The following is a 17699-nucleotide window of genomic DNA, read 5'->3' on the forward strand; positions in this document are numbered from 1 at the left end:
AATCTCGGGGAAAATGCTACAACTCGAAAGTCATTAAGAGACCTGGGTGGGCGCGACACTGACGATGTAGATTGATAACTTTGAATACCCTAGTGAGTCATTTTGGAGAGACGCGGTCTACATTCATTGTTGTAAATCCCCTATAATAAAGGGGTATTTATTACTCAGTTATACGCCCCTTGATCTTCAGGGGACGTTTCCTTGTATATAGGAGTTACAGGCTTTTAATGCCATTAAATTTATTTACATATACAGAATAACTTCCCGAAATGTGTGGGATAATATTCTGAAATCTCCTCTATCTCCTCTATAAATAGAGGAGATTTGCACCATTGTAGAGGACATAATTTTGGTGATCTTGGGAGAAACTCTGGAGAATTCGTTCTTGAAGAATTTTAAAAAATCATCTTAAGTTCTAATAATAAAGACTCGTGGACTAGGCAGAGTTAACTGCTGAACCACGTAAAAAATCATGTTTATCTTATTGTATTTTTCTGGCCATAACTATTTACTGATTTTGTGCTCTTTTTTCACTGTTGACGAAAAACAGCGTCAATAATAGTAAAAAATTGTGTTTAAAATGAAAATAAAAATAAATGATCTATTTGGATGGGAAATCCTACTATGGAGGCCCTATTTTTGTAATAGAGATGTTTCTCTTTTCAGCCATGAAAAAATTATAACCAATTATATGATTATAATTTGTAATTATAATAAACATTCCACTAAATATTCTAAATAATTTATGATGTGTTTTAGATTTTTTTTTATTTGCTTATAATTGACTATTTGAAATCTATTTTTTCGAAAATCTAATTTGAAAAAATTTAGATTATAATTTTGAAAAATTATAAAAAATTTAGGTTATAATTTCTATTAAGCTCAAACCATTATATAATTTCCCAAAAATTAAAAAGTAATTGATCAATTTAATTTTTTTTAAAACTTATAATTTAATTTTTCAAAAAAATGTCTCAAATCATGAATTGTATTATTTTGAAAATAACAAGCACTAATTCCTATATTTGTTTGCTTGCAATTCCATGAACAAAAACGGTTAATTCTAAGAAGAAAAAAAAAACAAATAGAGAGAGAGAGAGAGAGAGAGAGAGAGAGAGAGCGTTGTTTAACGCTTTGGTTCGGCAGGTGATGAAGATTCAAAGTATCAAGCCCAAATAAGGAAATTCGCAACAATATTTCTTTTTTAAAAAATAAAATACTAATGATAATTAACGGACTTCATCGTTACTTAATTTACTTTCTCACTTCTCAGATATTTTGATTTCTTTTCCTCCTCAGCTCATCCCCGAAACAATAAGAAAGAAAAAACCCTAACCCTAGATTTCGTCTATCACGAACTCCATGGCTAGCGAAGCCCAGGGCTCGCAAAAGCACCGTCGTTCGTCCTCCGACGACGAGGAGAAGTCTTTGAAGCGTCACAAGCATCGCCACCATCACCGCAGCCACCACCGCCATCGCCACAGCAGCCGAAAGCGCGGAGAGGAGACAAAATCAGCCGCCGATGGTAATGGAATTCCTCCTACTCCTCCCGTTGTGATTGAGAATTCTCGACCCGATGAAGATGTGGAAGAAGGGGAAATTCTTGACGAGGAGGGAGGTCTCACTGGCGCTGTTGATGGAGTTGCGGAGAAGAGAGCGGAGTCTGATGTTGAGTCTGGTGAAATTGAAGCCGTTGGAGATCGCGATCAATCGGATAAACGAAATCTGGTCTGTTCTGAATCATCTTACGTGCTTAATTTTTTTATAAACTTTATATCTTCTTTCTTTTGGCCGTTGAGAAAATTTGGCAAATTAGTATGATGTCTGTGGGTGCTTTGGTTCGAATTACTCATCTGAATTTTTGGAAAGATTTTTTCTTGGATACTTTTCTCAGTGGCCAAAAGGGGGTTTATCTGATTCTTTCTGTGGCTTTTATCGAATTTATGATCAATTTTGTTTGGTGAGAGCTTGTTAGATTACCTGAGTCAGAGTCATTTTCTCAATTCATATCTAACAACCTGCTTGCACTAGACGAACTTGAGTGAATTGCAAAAGAAGTTACTTTAGGCGTTTCAAACAATGAAGACTGATGGCTTACAGTTAATTTGTAAGAGCTGGTTACATGTCTTATCTCTTGCATATTAACTAACTTGTTTATTTGTCTTGTTACTTGTCTCTGTGCTGTGGATTTGTGGACTTAATTACCCTTTTGTATTACTAAGCAGGGTCAAGATAATGACAATGACTCTCCGTATTCTGAAGCAAGTATGCTAGTAAAAGAGACTATGGGGAGCAGTGCTAGAAATTCTAGATCATCGAAGGATCAGGCTGTTGACAAGTTGGATCCTATGTTATGGGGAAAAGCAGATGAAACTCATCAAAGTGAGGCTAGTTTGCGTAGAAATTTGACTATTGACCCTCGTGATGATCCTAGAGATGAATTAGTTTTCAGAGTTAAGTCAGGCAATGGTGTAAATGGGACATTGAACTCTCGATCTCACAGAGAGGAAAATAGACGGGGCAGAGAATCTGGGTCCCCTTTAAAAAAGAGTGATGAGAAAAAAGTTTTCTATGATGGTGGAAATATGGGGGTTGACCGTAAGAGCAAGACCTTGATGCATTCATCTTCGCATGATAGCTGCCGTGATGATATATATCGTAGAGGAAGATCAAGGTCATATGACCGTGGAAGAGAGAGGTCTCGTTCCCGTAGTGTCATGGAAGAGGATGCCCTCCCCAAAAGGAGACACAGCCACACTGATAAAAGTGACATTGCATACACCCATAATGGTGAGAGGACAGGTCGAGGTCATGATTTTAAAGATCTGGAGAAAGATGATGACAGGGAACAAAGTATAGGTTATAGTAGCAGACATGTTGGAGTGGATGACAGACGTCACAGCCGAGAGAGGAAGACTAGAGAGGGGAGTAGGGAGAGGGAGGTAGAAAGAGATTGGACAAGGGAAAAAGAAAGGGCAAGGAGCAGAGACAGAGAGATAGACAGGGATCGAAGAAGAGAGAAAGAACGAGAAAGAAGTAGAGACTGGGATTTGGAAAGGGATAGGAGAAGGGAAAGGGGAAGAGATAGAAGTAGAGAAAGAGACATGGAGAGGGACAGGAAAAGAGAGAAGGAGAGAGATAGGAGCAGAATTGTTGATAGAAGTAGAGATAGTGATAGGGAAAGAGACAGGTACACTGATAGGGTTATGGAGCGGAATCAGGAGAGGCGCGATGATGGGAATAGAGATAAGGGCAGGGACAAGGAGAGGGACAAATATGAAAGTCTTGAAGACATTTATGGTGAACGGGATAGGTACAGACATTCCAGGAGCTCTAGACATGATGAAAAGGATTATGTAAAAGACAAAGCAGAAAAAAATGATTCAGAAATGGCTAACAGTTTAAAAAATGGCTCTTCAGTGGTGGGTAAGAACTCGTTTAAGAGGTATGTGTTCATGTTATGAAGTATGTTTGGGCATGCAAAATGACACTTTCTCTTAATGCCTTTTGATACTTATATCTCTTGGCTGCAGAGATGAAGATGGACAAGACGATTATGAAGATGGGCCCACACTGCAACTTGCTGAAGAAGAGGAAGATCTCAACAGAATTAAGGAGGAGAGTCGAAGACGAAGGCAAGCAATCTTAGAAAAGTACAAGATTCAGCCTGTACAGCAACAAACTGAGTTAAAGGCTGAATCAGATGTGGAGAAAGGTACTTACTTTTACTGGTTATGCTTCAAGGTCATAAAGATCTCTGTGTATGACTTTTGCATGATCTTTGTATTGGTTAAGCCAGTGCAAATTTACAACATAATTAACTTGTGGGTTCTTTTATTCAAATTTAGTTGTTTCTCTAAATGGATTTCTGTGGGTAAGTCATCTCTTGTTCCTAGAACCTTAGGTGTCGCATTCTTTTCATTATCTTTCATAACATTTTTCATTTTTGGGCCCAAGTATAAGACGTTCTGAGTATGATCAGTTACAGCAAGGAAATTGGCCTTTTATTTATGGGCTCAAATAAAAGACTATCTTTTTTGGTATTTTATATAGAAGTCCTGTCTACAATTATTATTTTATCAAAGGAAAAGAAAAGTGATTTTATTTAAAAACACTGATATATGTGAGTTAGAGCTGCTTACGATTACATCCCTTTAACTTTTCCTTATAGCATATCTGCTTGCTGCTGTCTTTTAATTTTCTAAGTACTTATTGGCATTTAATTGTGGATTTCTATTATCTCATTGCACTTTTCAATCTCACTTTCTGTATGTTTTACCAGATAAAGAGCCTGCAGATCATCCAGGTCCATCAACAGCCCTTTCCAACATTCGTCAAGATAGTGTGGATGGTAGTGCCAATGGCACTGATATCTTTGGTGCTGAGCCATCATTTACTGTGGGGAAATCACCTCCCAATGGAGTTGCTACTTCTTGTGGCAATTTTGTTGATGGAGGACTTGGAGAGGGTTCTCCAAAGGTTACTTTTTTTCCCTTCTTATTACTCTCTGAAAAGCATAGCTTGCTGTTAAATCATGCGTTTGGAAATTAATTTATTTTCTTAATATGTATATTCGATTGGTAGAAACATGGTTTTATGGTTTTTGAGTTCGACAGATTGATTCAATTCTAATTATACGACTTTGTGCAGAGTGAGAGATCAGAAGGAATGTTTTGTGATGATATTTTTGGCGAGACACCAACTGGAATTCGAAAAACTGTAAGCTCCATGTTATGTGTTTTTTTTATATGTATTGTCTTTTAGTATGGCTATAAATAATTTTTTTTAATTAATTTCCAATTATGTCTTATTTAGGTTCTGTTTGAGAACTAAGCAGATATATAGCTAGTTGTGACTATTTTTCATAGTTTTGCTCATTATGTTTTTTAGGGCAAAGGTGGTGTGCGGGTTGAAAGGAGTGGTCTTCATGATAATTGGGATGATGCCGAGGGTTACTACAGTAAGTATTTAATCTATCCATTCCAACTAAATCTTGCTCTTTCTTTTTTTATTCGTTTCTTTAGACTTGTTTGTCCCAATTGTGAATCTTTTATATGGCTGCCTTAGTTGTCATTTCATTGTTGGAATGTCACTGGATGTCTTGCTTAAGAACTTGTTTTAACCATTTAATATCATTATATCAACACGTTCAAAATATATGTCGGACTTATTGTTGATCAAAACTTTTTTTGAATATGATCAAAATACTTTTCATCTCAGAATCTTTTAAATATTTCTTATAATTTAAATGGAGGATGTATTGATCATATTGAAAATAGCTACCAAAAAACAAGTCCCAAGGTATTTTGGAATATCGAAACGATCATTAAGACAAAATACGAGGGTCTAAATGCAAGTATATAGATTCTTTCTTCATGTTATTGCACTCCTTCCTCAGTAATTTTGATCACTGTCTTCAGGCTACAGATTTGGAGAATTACTTGATGGTAGATATGAGATTACTGCAGCCCATGGCAAAGGTGTGTTTTCAACCGTAGTTAGAGCAAAGAATGTCAAAGCTAGTAATGGTGAACCAGAAGAAGTGGCAATAAAAATAATACGCAGTAATGATACCATGTAAGTGATTATGGTGCCACTTATCCTGATTTAGTTTTCGTGGGATTCATTGCTGCAGCTATGTTTGATTTCTGCTGTCACAATTAGAGAAGACTTTTATTATAGTTCCATTAAAACTTTGCTGTTGCCCTCTTATTTATACGCAGGTACAAGGCTGGTATGACTGAGCTGGTCATATTAAAGAAATTAGTTGGTCAAGATCCAGATAACAAGCGTCACTGTGTTCGTTTTTTATCAAATTTCAAGTACCGGAATCATCTTTGTCTAGTTTTTGAATCCCTTCATATGAATCTGCGTGAGGTTTTAAAGAAGTTTGGACGCAATATTGGTCTTAAGCTGACTGCTGTTAGAGCCTATGCCAAGCAACTTTTTATTGCGCTGAAGCATCTAAAAAATTGTGGTGTTCTTCATTGTGATATCAAGCCTGACAATATGCTGGTAAGCTTTGATACTTTTAATTTATTATTATTTTAATTGATATGTATTTTTTCTATTGCCTTACTTTTTTATTCAACAGGTAAATGAAGCAAAAAATGTGCTGAAACTTTGTGATTTTGGTAATGCTATGTTTGCTGGCAAAAATGAAATCACACCTTACCTTGTTAGCCGCTTTTATCGTGCTCCTGAAATAAGTGAGTTAAACTTTTGGACAGGAATTTGTGATTATTTGAAATATATATATTTTTGTTTTTGGTAAGCTATATCTGATTTGCTTTTGAATGCCTTTTCTGCAGTTCTTGGGTTGCCTTATGATCATCCACTGGATATATGGTCTGTAGGTTGCTGTTTATACGAGCTTTATACAGGAAAAGTTCTTTTTCCAGGTGCTACAAATAATGACATGTTGCGACTTCACATGGAATTGAAAGGCCCTTTTCCAAAAAAGATGCTACGGAAGGTATTTGTCATTTTAAATATTTGATATGAATTATTCTGTTCTAATTTTACTGTATTTCCTTGCATGCTCATATGTAAGTAAATTGTTATGCCAGCCTTTTAATTTTAGAGCTGTCTTTCAAAAAGTCAAATCAAACTATTAAATGCTGTATGATTATTTGGCGAGTTCACACTTAATGTTTTTTTGTCTAGTTAGAGAGAAGTTGAGATGAGTGGAATCACAGGCCAAGATAGTGTTTATTTTATTACATCTTTTTTTTTTTTTTACAGGGAGGTTTTACTGATCAACATTTTGATCAAGATTTGAACTTTCATGCTACAGAAGAGGATCCTGTTACAAAAAAGGTATTTTGCTCTTTGGTTTGTATTTCTGTATGTTGGTTTGGGACTTGTTTGCCTATGTATTTTTTTAGTGGTGCATCACTATTTACCTGCAAAAACTGTACTTCAGAAAACATTTTTTTTCCTTCCATGTTTAAGTTGTGGTTTTCCCTTGCAGACTATCAACCGATTGATTCTCAACATAAAGCCAAAAGATATTGGGTCAATTATTTTGGGTTCTCCTGGTGAGGATCCAAAGATGTTGGCTGACTTTAAAGATCTTCTAGATAAAATGTTTGTTTTGGATCCAGATAAGAGGTTGACTGTATCACAGGCACTGAGCCATCCATTCATCACTGGCAAGTGAACCCTGTTGCTGATTTTCTCACTCAAGATTCCTGTTCAGCTAGATATTTGTAGATTATGACCTAATTCATGTTCATTTCTAATCATTGGGCATTATGTCTTCTCTATTATGGCATGAGAGCTTGACACAGCTTGGCATCGCTGAAGTCAAAAGGGGTGATGTTTGGTTGAGGAGTACTCATTTTGGCTGGTTCTTTCAGTGGAGTGTACTGTTTCTATTGTAAGACAACTAGCCGAAGGCGTTTCTTTTCCCTTGTAACCACCATTAATGATAGCTGATGTGAAAATTCATTGCCTCTATTATGAATTTATTTCCTTTATAATTTTATCTGTAGTTTGAACATTGATCAGTTCCATATATTAATTCCCTTGAGCTGGTAAATTTTTACTCCAGACAAAATTGTGGATTTTTTTTTCGTCCTCATTCTTTCCATTTTATTTTACTTGTTCATCTCCATTGTTATATGATTATTATGTTGGATGGTCAAATTTCTTTCTTATGTTGTTTGTTGTATCTGGTATATGGACACACTATATCCTATGATTAGAAGGTTTGCTGTGCCACATGGTTGTCCAACTCTATATTACCAAATTTGTTCATTCTTTTACTTTGATAATTTGGGTTCTGGGAAATCTAATTTATTCTTTCATTCAGGATGTCTTCTGCTGCTTTTGGGGCAACCCTTCAGTGCTTAGATGCTTTAAAGGCACCCGGGAGAAGGTACCTTGGTTTGTTTATTGGGAGATTGTGGTGGCACTATTGAAAGAAGATATTATTATTATTATCTTTCCTGTTCTTTGTTTGTTCTGATCTAGTAGCAGTTTTTTGGCCTATAGAAGTTAAAGTCCTAAGATATTTTCTTCCTTTTTGTGTGTTTTTTGATGGCTTGTTTCACAGGTAGTTCTTTAAATGGTCGGCTGTTTTTGATACTCATTAGGTAGTTTTAAAGTAATTACGTGCATCTTTATCCTGGAATATGTTTGTTGAGTATATGTTGTAGATAGTGGCCATTATATTCTCAATTCCACCAATATTCAATCCCTTTTAGTTTGTCTTCCAATAAACTTGATTTTCCTATCACTCAAATTTAGATGTCAGTCTCAGTTGTTTTTCCATCTTTATTTTTCTTTTCTTGCCTTTGCTCAATTACATATCCTAATGAAAGTGCCTTACATCTGATCCCCATGGTGTGGTCAATTTGGAGGCACGTGCATTGGAGGCGTGTGGCTACTGCACTGATGTTCGAGTTGTGGTAAGTTAATTTTTTAATCTTGTCATTTTTTTATAGTACTTCACGTGTTGTCGTTTTGTATGCTTTTTGAATAAGATCCCTTGTCTTGATACTGTTTTCTTTTTTCTTTTTTGGTCTTCTTAGGGTATGCCCCATGTGCGTGCAACACTTTGTAAGTTTATTCAACCATAATTCTTCATGCATTATTTTGATTTGAAGTGTGTGATTTGAAGTCATCCTTGATCATATTAGTGTAATCATAACTTGTGTAGAAAAGTTTTTTAAGTATCAATTTAGGTGTGTGTGGAAGTAGTAGATTTTTTTATCTATCTAGCGTGAGGAGATGTAGAAAACTTTAGGCTGTAATTAGTTCACATTGTATTTGTTTTTTAGGAGTAGGTAATTCGATGAGTAGAGAAGACCCGGAAGGATAGATAGTTTTGTCAAACTCATGGTTTACTACCACCAAGTTTGATATTTGATCTTTGTGTAGACCTATCTAGTATTATGTCAAGTCTCTTGCCTTTTAAAAAACCATAAGGTTTAGTTGAGTCTGTTAAGACTATATTGTTTATTCCTATGAAGTCTGTGGGATTTGATTCCTTCTAGGGGACCTACCTAGCGATGTGCTGGTCTGGTCGCCTTTTAACAAAAAAAAGAGAATATAGTGTTTAACTGATCGACAAGTATTGATAAAGGAAGATTGTGGTTCATTTACAAGAAGTTATTTGACGTAAATATACAAAATATACAGGTCTTTTTTCTTTGGTTTCTAAACTTTTGTATGGTTATGGAAAAGCTGTGATTATGGTCAATTGATTATGTGTTTCACTAAACAGGTAGATGTTTTTTTTTGCTATTATTAAACTTGGCTGTTTAAATGAAACTTACTTTAGTGTTTTTTTTTTCACTCTGTTGAAGCTTGTAGGCATTCTTTTATTTTTCATTTTTTTTTATAGAGATAAATTAGATGTGATTAAATGATCAATTCCACCATTCAAGTAAATGGCAGTGTAGTGATTTCATATTATCAAATAATCAGAAAGAATGTCGGCCAACAAAATAAATAATTAAGAATCAGAAAAGGGCACTATGTGACATAGCTGATTTGTTTTTTTTTTTGAAAAGAGCTGATGTCTTTTACTGTGTGTATTTTGTTAGTGACTAGACATTTAATCTGGTGATCATTGATCATCACAATTTAGAATAAGAAAGGATCTTGGGTGGAAAATTTCTTAGGAACTCGAACATTTAAGTGCATTTCTTAAAGGGTTCTTAAAAGGTTGTACATTATACATTCTTTTAATATGGGTGTTCATATATATGCATGTTCGTGTTTCAATTTTTTGTTTTGTTTCTTACAATTCTACTTGAATTGATGACTGAGCAATGCCGTCTTCATATGGGTTTGAGAAACTGGATTCCCTCGTTGGTTCTCTAGATACATATGTTACGTAGGACGAGTTTTTGTTTTTATAAAAGTAAAACAAATACATACAGTTATACACTGCGAGCACTCTACATTGACAACATACTATTTATGATTGTAAATTTTTTAAATTAATTTCTCCTTTCTTATTGTTCTTAATTTTTTCATTTATATATTTCCTTGTATCTGTAATGAATAACATGGATAAAAAAAATTAGTTAAGCTAATATAGTTTTTTAAAAAGTTAGCTTGTAAAATAAATGTGAATTTTGGTGATGTATTTTAAAAGGTATTCTAAAAAAACTTTTGAGAGTTTATTTTTTTTTTTTGTGGCAATAAAAAAATGAAAAACTACGAGAGATTGGTGGTGCATTGTGAAATATAACTTACTTTACAAAAAAAGTTAATTGTGTACCAAAAGTTATGCCTAATTTGTCACACGTTAAAAAGTTGTGCCCAAAGCATATTTTGCATTACTATAATTGTTATTTATTTGTATACTGCATTTATTATTTTATTATTATCTTTATCTATTAAAAAAAAGAAAGCCGACTCTTTAAAGAGTAAAGGTACATATATATATTTATTGTTTTTCCGTAATTAAATTAGTTTGGTTCAACAAAATCTTTTGGATTTTTATTTATCCTCAATTCACAATTGAAATAATGAAACCCAACTATTAAATTTTTAGCCTACTGATTATTATTATTTGAGATTTTTTTCTTTAAAAAATGTGATATTTTTTAATTCTATGTTTTCTTTTCAACTTTTTTACGAAGTTCTTTTTATTATTTTTTATAATACATAGTTTTTCTTCAAAAATATGTTCTTTGCATTTGATACTAAACATGTATGTACTTAACATTTATCAAATAAATGTGCACATATCTGCTTTTACTTACAACCACATCTTCTCTCCTTACATTTATTTAATCCCCACGTAAATATAAAAAAATTCATACTGTACAACATTAAAGTTTGTACAACATTGCCTTCGGGAAATAATTTTATTTATATATTTTTTTTTCACCTTTATTATGTGCAAAATTTAATGTCACAATTAAAAAATATTAACTTTTTTAAGAATAATAACATGTAACTTTTAATTTTTTTTGTTTAACTCAGAATAAGAATAAATTATAAACGTAAATAATTAAAAATTAAAATCTTTGCTAAATATAAATATTTATTTTTTATGATTTTAAAAATTAAAATTTGTAATTTTTTTTTATTAAAAATGATAAATTAATTAACAGTAATATTGTAAATATTTTTGAGGTGTAATTGAAAATAAAATTTTATTATTTCTTAATGTTTGATGTTGATGTTTAGTTAAAGTTAACCAAATCATATTTTTGGTAATAATTATTCAACAAAGGAATGTAACGAGAAAAAAGAGAAATGTTGTAATATTTTTATTATTATTATTAATAAAAATAAATTGTACCGGATAATTTCTCTTATTAATTATTTATTTCTAAAAATATCCAACTACATAAGTTTTAGAACAATTCAAGTTGTATCCTTAAATTACAATACAATTTATTTTTTATTTTTTATTTTTTATTAAATTGTTGACATATTCCATCCTAGAGGTGAGAGAGGGATTGAACACATGACTTCCTCAGGGAGGAGAGTGGAACCAAGCCTAAAACGGGAAAAATATTATTCTCTATGTGACAAAAAAAAACAAAATCTTCCAAATGATTATGGTTGATAAGCACACTTTATTAATACCTAAAAGAAGGCAAGCAAACAAAATATATTATCGATGGCCCACCGTACAAATATCAATCGGGTTCTAGCTCTCATGTTTGATAGATGCACTCATGTTTGCGATTACCATTGCCATTCAACGATTCTTTGATCACTCCTTGCAACATTGCCACCACTACACTGTCAAATTAAAAGGCAAACTTATATTTGAAGAAACCCAGCCCAACAGTGGCGTGGCTAGGATAGGCTTCGAAGAGAAAATGGGCTTTGAGCTCATTGAGAAAAGGGGAATTTTCAGAATTATGGGTTTTACCCCTATCATTTGCAAAAATAATATGGGGAAATATTTTTCCCAGATTTTATGGAAATTTTTTTATAAAGAAGTTTAGAATTTATGGGAAACAAATATGATACACAATTAATTTAGAAAAATGAATTTTGAAGTACAACACATCAAACAAATAGGGGTATATTGGGAATTACTGTCCAATCACTCCCATAAACCAAATGATCATCTCTGTGATCAAGCAAACAAGCAACTCGACAAAAGTTTCTCCCAAAAGCCAATCGATCAATAATCAAATCTCCATTTCCAATCAAACTTTAAATCTTATCAAAATCTGATCATTATCAGCAAGTTCATGAAGCTCTGATCTGTGGCAAGTTGTGATCACAAACTGCTACGATATTCACCTGTGGTCTTCTCCGATCAAAGCTTCAGCGACAAACACTTCAAAAACCAATAAAGAAGCAAAGAAAAACAATATATACAAGGAATTCGAACATCTCTAACAATCTACAACAACATTTAGTCCAAAAACTACATCTTCAACGCAAAAGAAAAGGGTAATCAACTTAACTAGTTACCTTGTAAACAACCACTTAACCAGCTTGTTAATTAAAGCTATTTTAGGTCTAGCGATGCTGCCATCTTAAGCTTGAACATCTGTAACATATATGTTAGTTTTGAGACAACAGCAAACCATTTGCCGTAGTATTAGTATGAACAAGAATAATATACCTAGGAAATAGACAAAATCACCAAGATCTTAATATATAGAACTACTACTAGTAATCAATATATCATCTAAATAGGCCACTAAAAATGTAACAAAGAAACCACCAATTCTAGTGCTTGTTTTAGGTCTCTACTTAACAGAGATCGGGTCATGTACACTTGCTCCAAATTAATTAGATTCTAAAGAAAAAGCTAAAGAAATAGAAACAAATTGGATATAGATATTAAAATAATTCCTCATTTCAAATTCAGTTGACTGAGCTTGTAAACAACAACTTGATCATAATCATAAAAATAGTAACCAGTTACCCTTAACACAATAAACCAGAAATCGGAAAATACATGAAAAAGTAACCAATTACCTTTAGCAATTACCTCTACTAATTGCTTAATTATTGTCCAAATCTGTAGATATGGATAACACGACTTCATTGGTACAATTTGGAGGCATATGAAATGATAAATAATGAGTATCAAGGTAATATCCCACCAAGTTGTTCTTTGAAATTTAGCACTTGGTAGGATTGATAAAAAAGGAGATAAATGAAACAATTTCAGAGATTGAAATTTCTTACCAAATAGCCAAAGGAACACCACCAATGAAGCTCCAAACAAACAACTCACTCTTGTTCCACACAGAAATCAAGAAAAATATGGCTGGAGTAACTGACCTCACTCTTCTTTAGCATTAAAAAATAATGCTAAACATCCCTTTTTATTGTTGTGTGCATTAACAAGTTTTTTGACATGCTTGTAGTAGGTAATACTTCATTTTATACTTTGTAAGTTGCATGTGTGCTTGGTTTTTGTGGTTTTAGTTGAAATTTTATATAACATGAGAGTAAGGTAGTGGCATTCTGGTGTCATATATTATTATAGGGTTGACAATATGGGGCGACAGGGCGGGACACCCCTAATGGGGCGAGTTTGCCCCGCATTAAACAGTGCGAGTCATTAAACAGAGTGGGTCAATTTTTGCCCTGCATTAAATGGGGCGGGAGGGTTAGACCCGACCCTCCCCGCTCCGTATACTTATTTATATTTAAAAAAAAATCAAAGTCTATAACGGAAACGAGGTTTTGATATTTGGATGTTTAAAAAGTCTTAGTGATTTTTTTTATTTAGTTACTTATTTTGTTATTATTCATGCGCAAAATTAAAATTTTTTTTTGACAATTAGATTATAAAGAGAAGTGAAGATTGGTGTTAGATTTTTTTTTATTGGTTTTGTATTTTTTTTAGAGCAATTATTTTACAAAATAATGGTTGTCTAACAACTTAAGAAAATTTATTTTGTTTCCACAAATTAAAAAAAAAAAAGGGTCAACGGGGTGAGCGAGTTGACTCGCTGTCCAATCAGGTTTGTCCTGCCCACCCATTGACATCCCTAACTATTAAGAATAATTCAAAACGATTTAGATATCTTCATTCTTTAATCATACCAGATTAAAAAAGTTCAAGCTGAATTTATGTTGAGAAATGATGCAATAGCTTAGTTTTTGTGCTTTTAGTTGAACATGCATGAATCAATCGATTAAGAAAGTTTACATCTATATTTACATTTATATAATACAAGCTTTAGGATAATTGACCAAAAATAATGAATGCTTACCATTGGCGATGACAAAAAATAATCACCACAATATCATTTTACTAGTTTGACCTAAATATAACAATTTCCATTCAAAATAATAATCATCACATCCACCAAGCAAGAAAGCAAACCAACAAAAGTAGCATAAATTTACTGGTTTATAGTTTGTATTTTTTTGCTTGACATGTTTTCTAATTAGGATTGATACTTTAAATACTTTAATCTGGTATAATATATTCACGTGTTAGATGAATGATAGAGCAATTCTATATTGCTTCTAATCCTAAAATAGTTTAAGCAATTCATTTTTCTCTTGGTGTGGGTGCTAGTTTAATATGGGGTATCTTTTTCATATTTAACAAGTTAGCAATTGATGACATATTCTCTTGTTTTGTATTGTTTGTCTTTTTGAAGATGCAATTTTTGACAAATTAGGATTTATGCCCTAAAAGCAAGTAAAAATATTTTATTAATTTAAATAAAAATACAATTTTATTATATTTGAATGTTATAATTATTATTTGAATAATTTATATGAATATCAAAAAAATTTCATATTCATTTATGAAGATATAATCTTGTATTAGTACGAGAGAATTAAGATCATATACTATAAATAAAATAGTCAGTAGCATATTAAAGTAATGAATCTTTAATGAATGATTACTAGTACGGTTTACTAAGTATACGAGATACAAGTAATCTAGATTCATATTACTGATGTGGATAGACATCTTGGTAAAAATACTGTATATAATAGAGATTATATGTGACATGACCGATATGATTTAACTATTTTTATAAACTTACCGTTTGCCATAAAGATTTATTTTTTATCATAATAGATGATCATTTGTAGATCAAGAGTAGTCATGAACTCCTGTTTGTGCTTATTGGAACTTTTGATTTACTTGTTAATGTTTCTTAGTATAATGAGGCTAGTGACTTTTGTTTTGGAGATTCAATATCATGAATGGTTGGGAACATGATCTACAATAATGGAATCCATACTTTCCTAACAGAATGAATATTGGTTTCCTTAAGGATTAATTCTGGAACTTAATAGTTATTGAGCTCAAATCTATAATTTGATTATAGATTAATTATTCGCCAGTGAATTAATGATGCTTAAGGAACAAGAGATAATTAGAAGGGTAAAATGGTAATTTTGACTAGCTCTAATTAACGAACCAATAATTGAAAGACAAAACTACATTTATTGATTATATCGATGAACTACAAAGAAAACTTTGTAAATATTATTCTATAAATATTTAGAGTGCAATTTCATATTTATAGTAGAGTAATCGTGAAATTAATAAGGATGATTATTAGATTAAAGAGTTTGATTAATAATTTGGTTTATTGGAGATTCGTATTATAGGTCAATGATATCCAGATCACATGTGTACATTGTCAAGGATAAGGATGTTATAAGGAAGATTTGAAGAGAGAATGACTAAATTGCAAATGAATTAATTTTCTGGAGCAAGGAAATAATAAATTGCAAATGAATTAATTTTCTGGAGCAAGGAAATAATTATGTGATAGTTATGGGCAATTGATTAATTATGAATTAAATAATTATTTAACTATATATTTTTTATTTTGAAAAATTATATGTTAAGATAAATATTAATATATAGAAATTAATAATTATCTTATTATAAGATTTTTATAATAGGATATTTATTTATTTATTTAAAATTGATATTTTATGATAAAGTTAATTTTGAATTAATTGATATTTATTTTGAGAAAAATATATTATCTTAAATATTAATTAAACAAACAAATGAGAAAATCAGGGAATTTTGAATTTTAAATTAATATGTTTATTTAATTATTTTTTAAATATGATTTAAGTTAAATAATTAAATTAGTTGTAACTCATCAGTTTTATTTTAAAATAAAATAATGATTAATTAAATTAGTTAATTATCTTTATAAGCCTAAAAGAATCAATACTTTTAGAATATAAGTTTAAGAAGTTGTTTTTGGCTATTAGACTCTCTCAACAAAAAATCAAAGAATTTCTTAAGCCTGAAAACTTAGAAATTTATATGGCCTCTCTCTTCTCAATTCTTTCCAGATTTCATGTGCTAAGTACATCTAGAGAGTCTAAATCAACATTTGAATCATACATGCTCACACACGTCCTTATGTGTTTGATGATTGGCTTGGAAGGATAAGGTGTAAGCTTTCAGAAATGATAGGAAGATCATTAATTTATATGAAAAGATTCAATGATACTTGATAAGTCACGGGAGGTAATCTCTATTCCTTTTATGTGGTATTTAATATATATATATATATATATGATCTTAACTGATATTAATAATTTTTTTTAAAAAAAAATCTTATTTTGCTGCATATTCTTATTTTTCTAATTTAATACTAACACGACGAAGTTGCAGGAAGAATTGTGGTTGCTCTATGAACTCTGGCCTTGTGAGAAATGCTGAATACTAGCACTTTTGGGTTGTCTTTAGGTTTATATTTTTATTTAGTTTTTGAGAGACCTTTTTACAATTTTTGACAATTTTGGTTTAGCTTCAAAGAAATGATCACTTTGTATAATCTTCATGATGACCTTAGGTGGTAGCCATAATCCTAAAGATCAATGAAGATGATCTTAGGTGGAACTCCATTTCTCAAGGCGTTTATTGAAGAAACAACACAAAACCATTTATTTGAGTAACTTTTACATTGTTATTATAAAATGAGTTCACCAAATACGTTGATTTTGTGAAGTGTGCATCTTTTGGTTCAAAAAATTCATTTGAGTAATTTATAATTTGTAATCATTGCAGGCTTAATTGGTGAATGCACTACTTGTTGTTTCATTTTATTTGGTTTAAAAAAATGACTATTTATTATTTAAAAAAAAAAAATCTATATGGTGTAATTGGTGACCTATCTTTAAAAAAACTCACCAAAAAAATGTCAAAGAATATAGGTGATTAGTTACCCAAAAATTGTAATGGGTTATCAGATGGGGACATCCAAATCTAAAAAAAAAATCAAAAATAAAAAGGTGAGATAACCAGTTATTTAATACAAGTACAAAAAATATAATTTCAAAGGAAAAAAACATACGGTAAAAGAGAAAACAAAAAAAAATTATTTTCAGAATTGTTTACATATATTAAAAAAAATTATTCAAGTAATAAAAAATCATATCGTAGAAAGCCGGAAAAAATTGAAAAAAAAACTATATAAAACATAAAGATAGTAATAAAAATAATAATGGAACAATTATGTATTATTAAAATATGTAAAATATATGTGAATATATATGTTTATTCTTAATTAAAAAAAATTAAACAATAAGCTGATTTAAAAAAAAAATAATGAAATGGCATAGTTACCCTCAAAATCAAATAAAACATAATTATCATTAAATATGTGTGACATAATTACATTTTTTTTGCAAATTTATGGGAAAATAATCTCATAACATTAACTTTTAATTAAAAAAATCCATAAAAAGGGTGAAGAGTTAAACCCCATAAAGATGTAAAAGTAAAAAAAAAATGATATTTTATG

At 31.4% G+C, this 17699-nt stretch overlaps 1 protein-coding gene across 15 annotated transcripts; it reads left to right on the plus strand.

Annotated features, from left to right (window-relative positions):
- The first annotated feature begins 1159 nt into the window (after positions 1 to 1159).
- On the plus strand, positions 1160 to 16903 carry LOC133822741 (uncharacterized). 15 transcript variants are annotated; one of them, XR_009888017.1, is made up of 17 exons: positions 1160 to 1728; positions 2226 to 3445; positions 3534 to 3715; positions 4283 to 4479; positions 4651 to 4719; positions 4891 to 4960; positions 5421 to 5577; positions 5724 to 6015; positions 6095 to 6209; positions 6312 to 6475; positions 6745 to 6819; positions 6974 to 7381; positions 7817 to 8414; positions 8538 to 8565; positions 16338 to 16420; positions 16568 to 16642; positions 16749 to 16903. XR_009888017.1 is itself a non-coding variant. In XM_062255181.1 (12 exons), exons 1-12 carry the CDS (start codon positions 1363 to 1365, stop codon positions 7160 to 7162), a joined length of 3096 nt encoding a protein of 1031 aa, XP_062111165.1. In that variant the 5' UTR covers positions 1160 to 1362; the 3' UTR covers positions 7163 to 7561. The 15 variants fall into 15 exon arrangements, 1 of the variants encoding a protein (XP_062111165.1); XR_009888020.1 differs by having other exon boundaries at positions 7817 to 7882; positions 8367 to 8414; positions 16243 to 16420; positions 16568 to 16903; XR_009888021.1 differs by having other exon boundaries at positions 7817 to 7882; positions 8367 to 8414; positions 16568 to 16903.
- The last annotated feature ends 796 nt before the right edge of the window (positions 16904 to 17699 follow it).

This window comes from Humulus lupulus, chromosome 3 (genome assembly GCF_963169125.1).
Source record: "Humulus lupulus chromosome 3, drHumLupu1.1, whole genome shotgun sequence".
Taxonomy (NCBI): domain Eukaryota; kingdom Viridiplantae; phylum Streptophyta; class Magnoliopsida; order Rosales; family Cannabaceae; genus Humulus; species Humulus lupulus.

Excerpts from the sequence above, each read along its gene's own strand:
- LOC133822741 (XM_062255181.1), top strand. The coding sequence starts at position 1,363 with ATGGCTAGCGAAGCCCAGGGCTCGCAAAAGCACCGTCGTTCGTCCTCC. Across the intron at positions 3,446-3,533 it reads GGTAAGAACTCGTTTAAGAG|AGATGAAGATGGACAAGACG; the intron begins GTATGTGTTCAT and ends TCTTGGCTGCAG. Across the intron at positions 6,820-6,973 it reads AGGATCCTGTTACAAAAAAG|ACTATCAACCGATTGATTCT; the intron begins GTATTTTGCTCT and ends TTTCCCTTGCAG.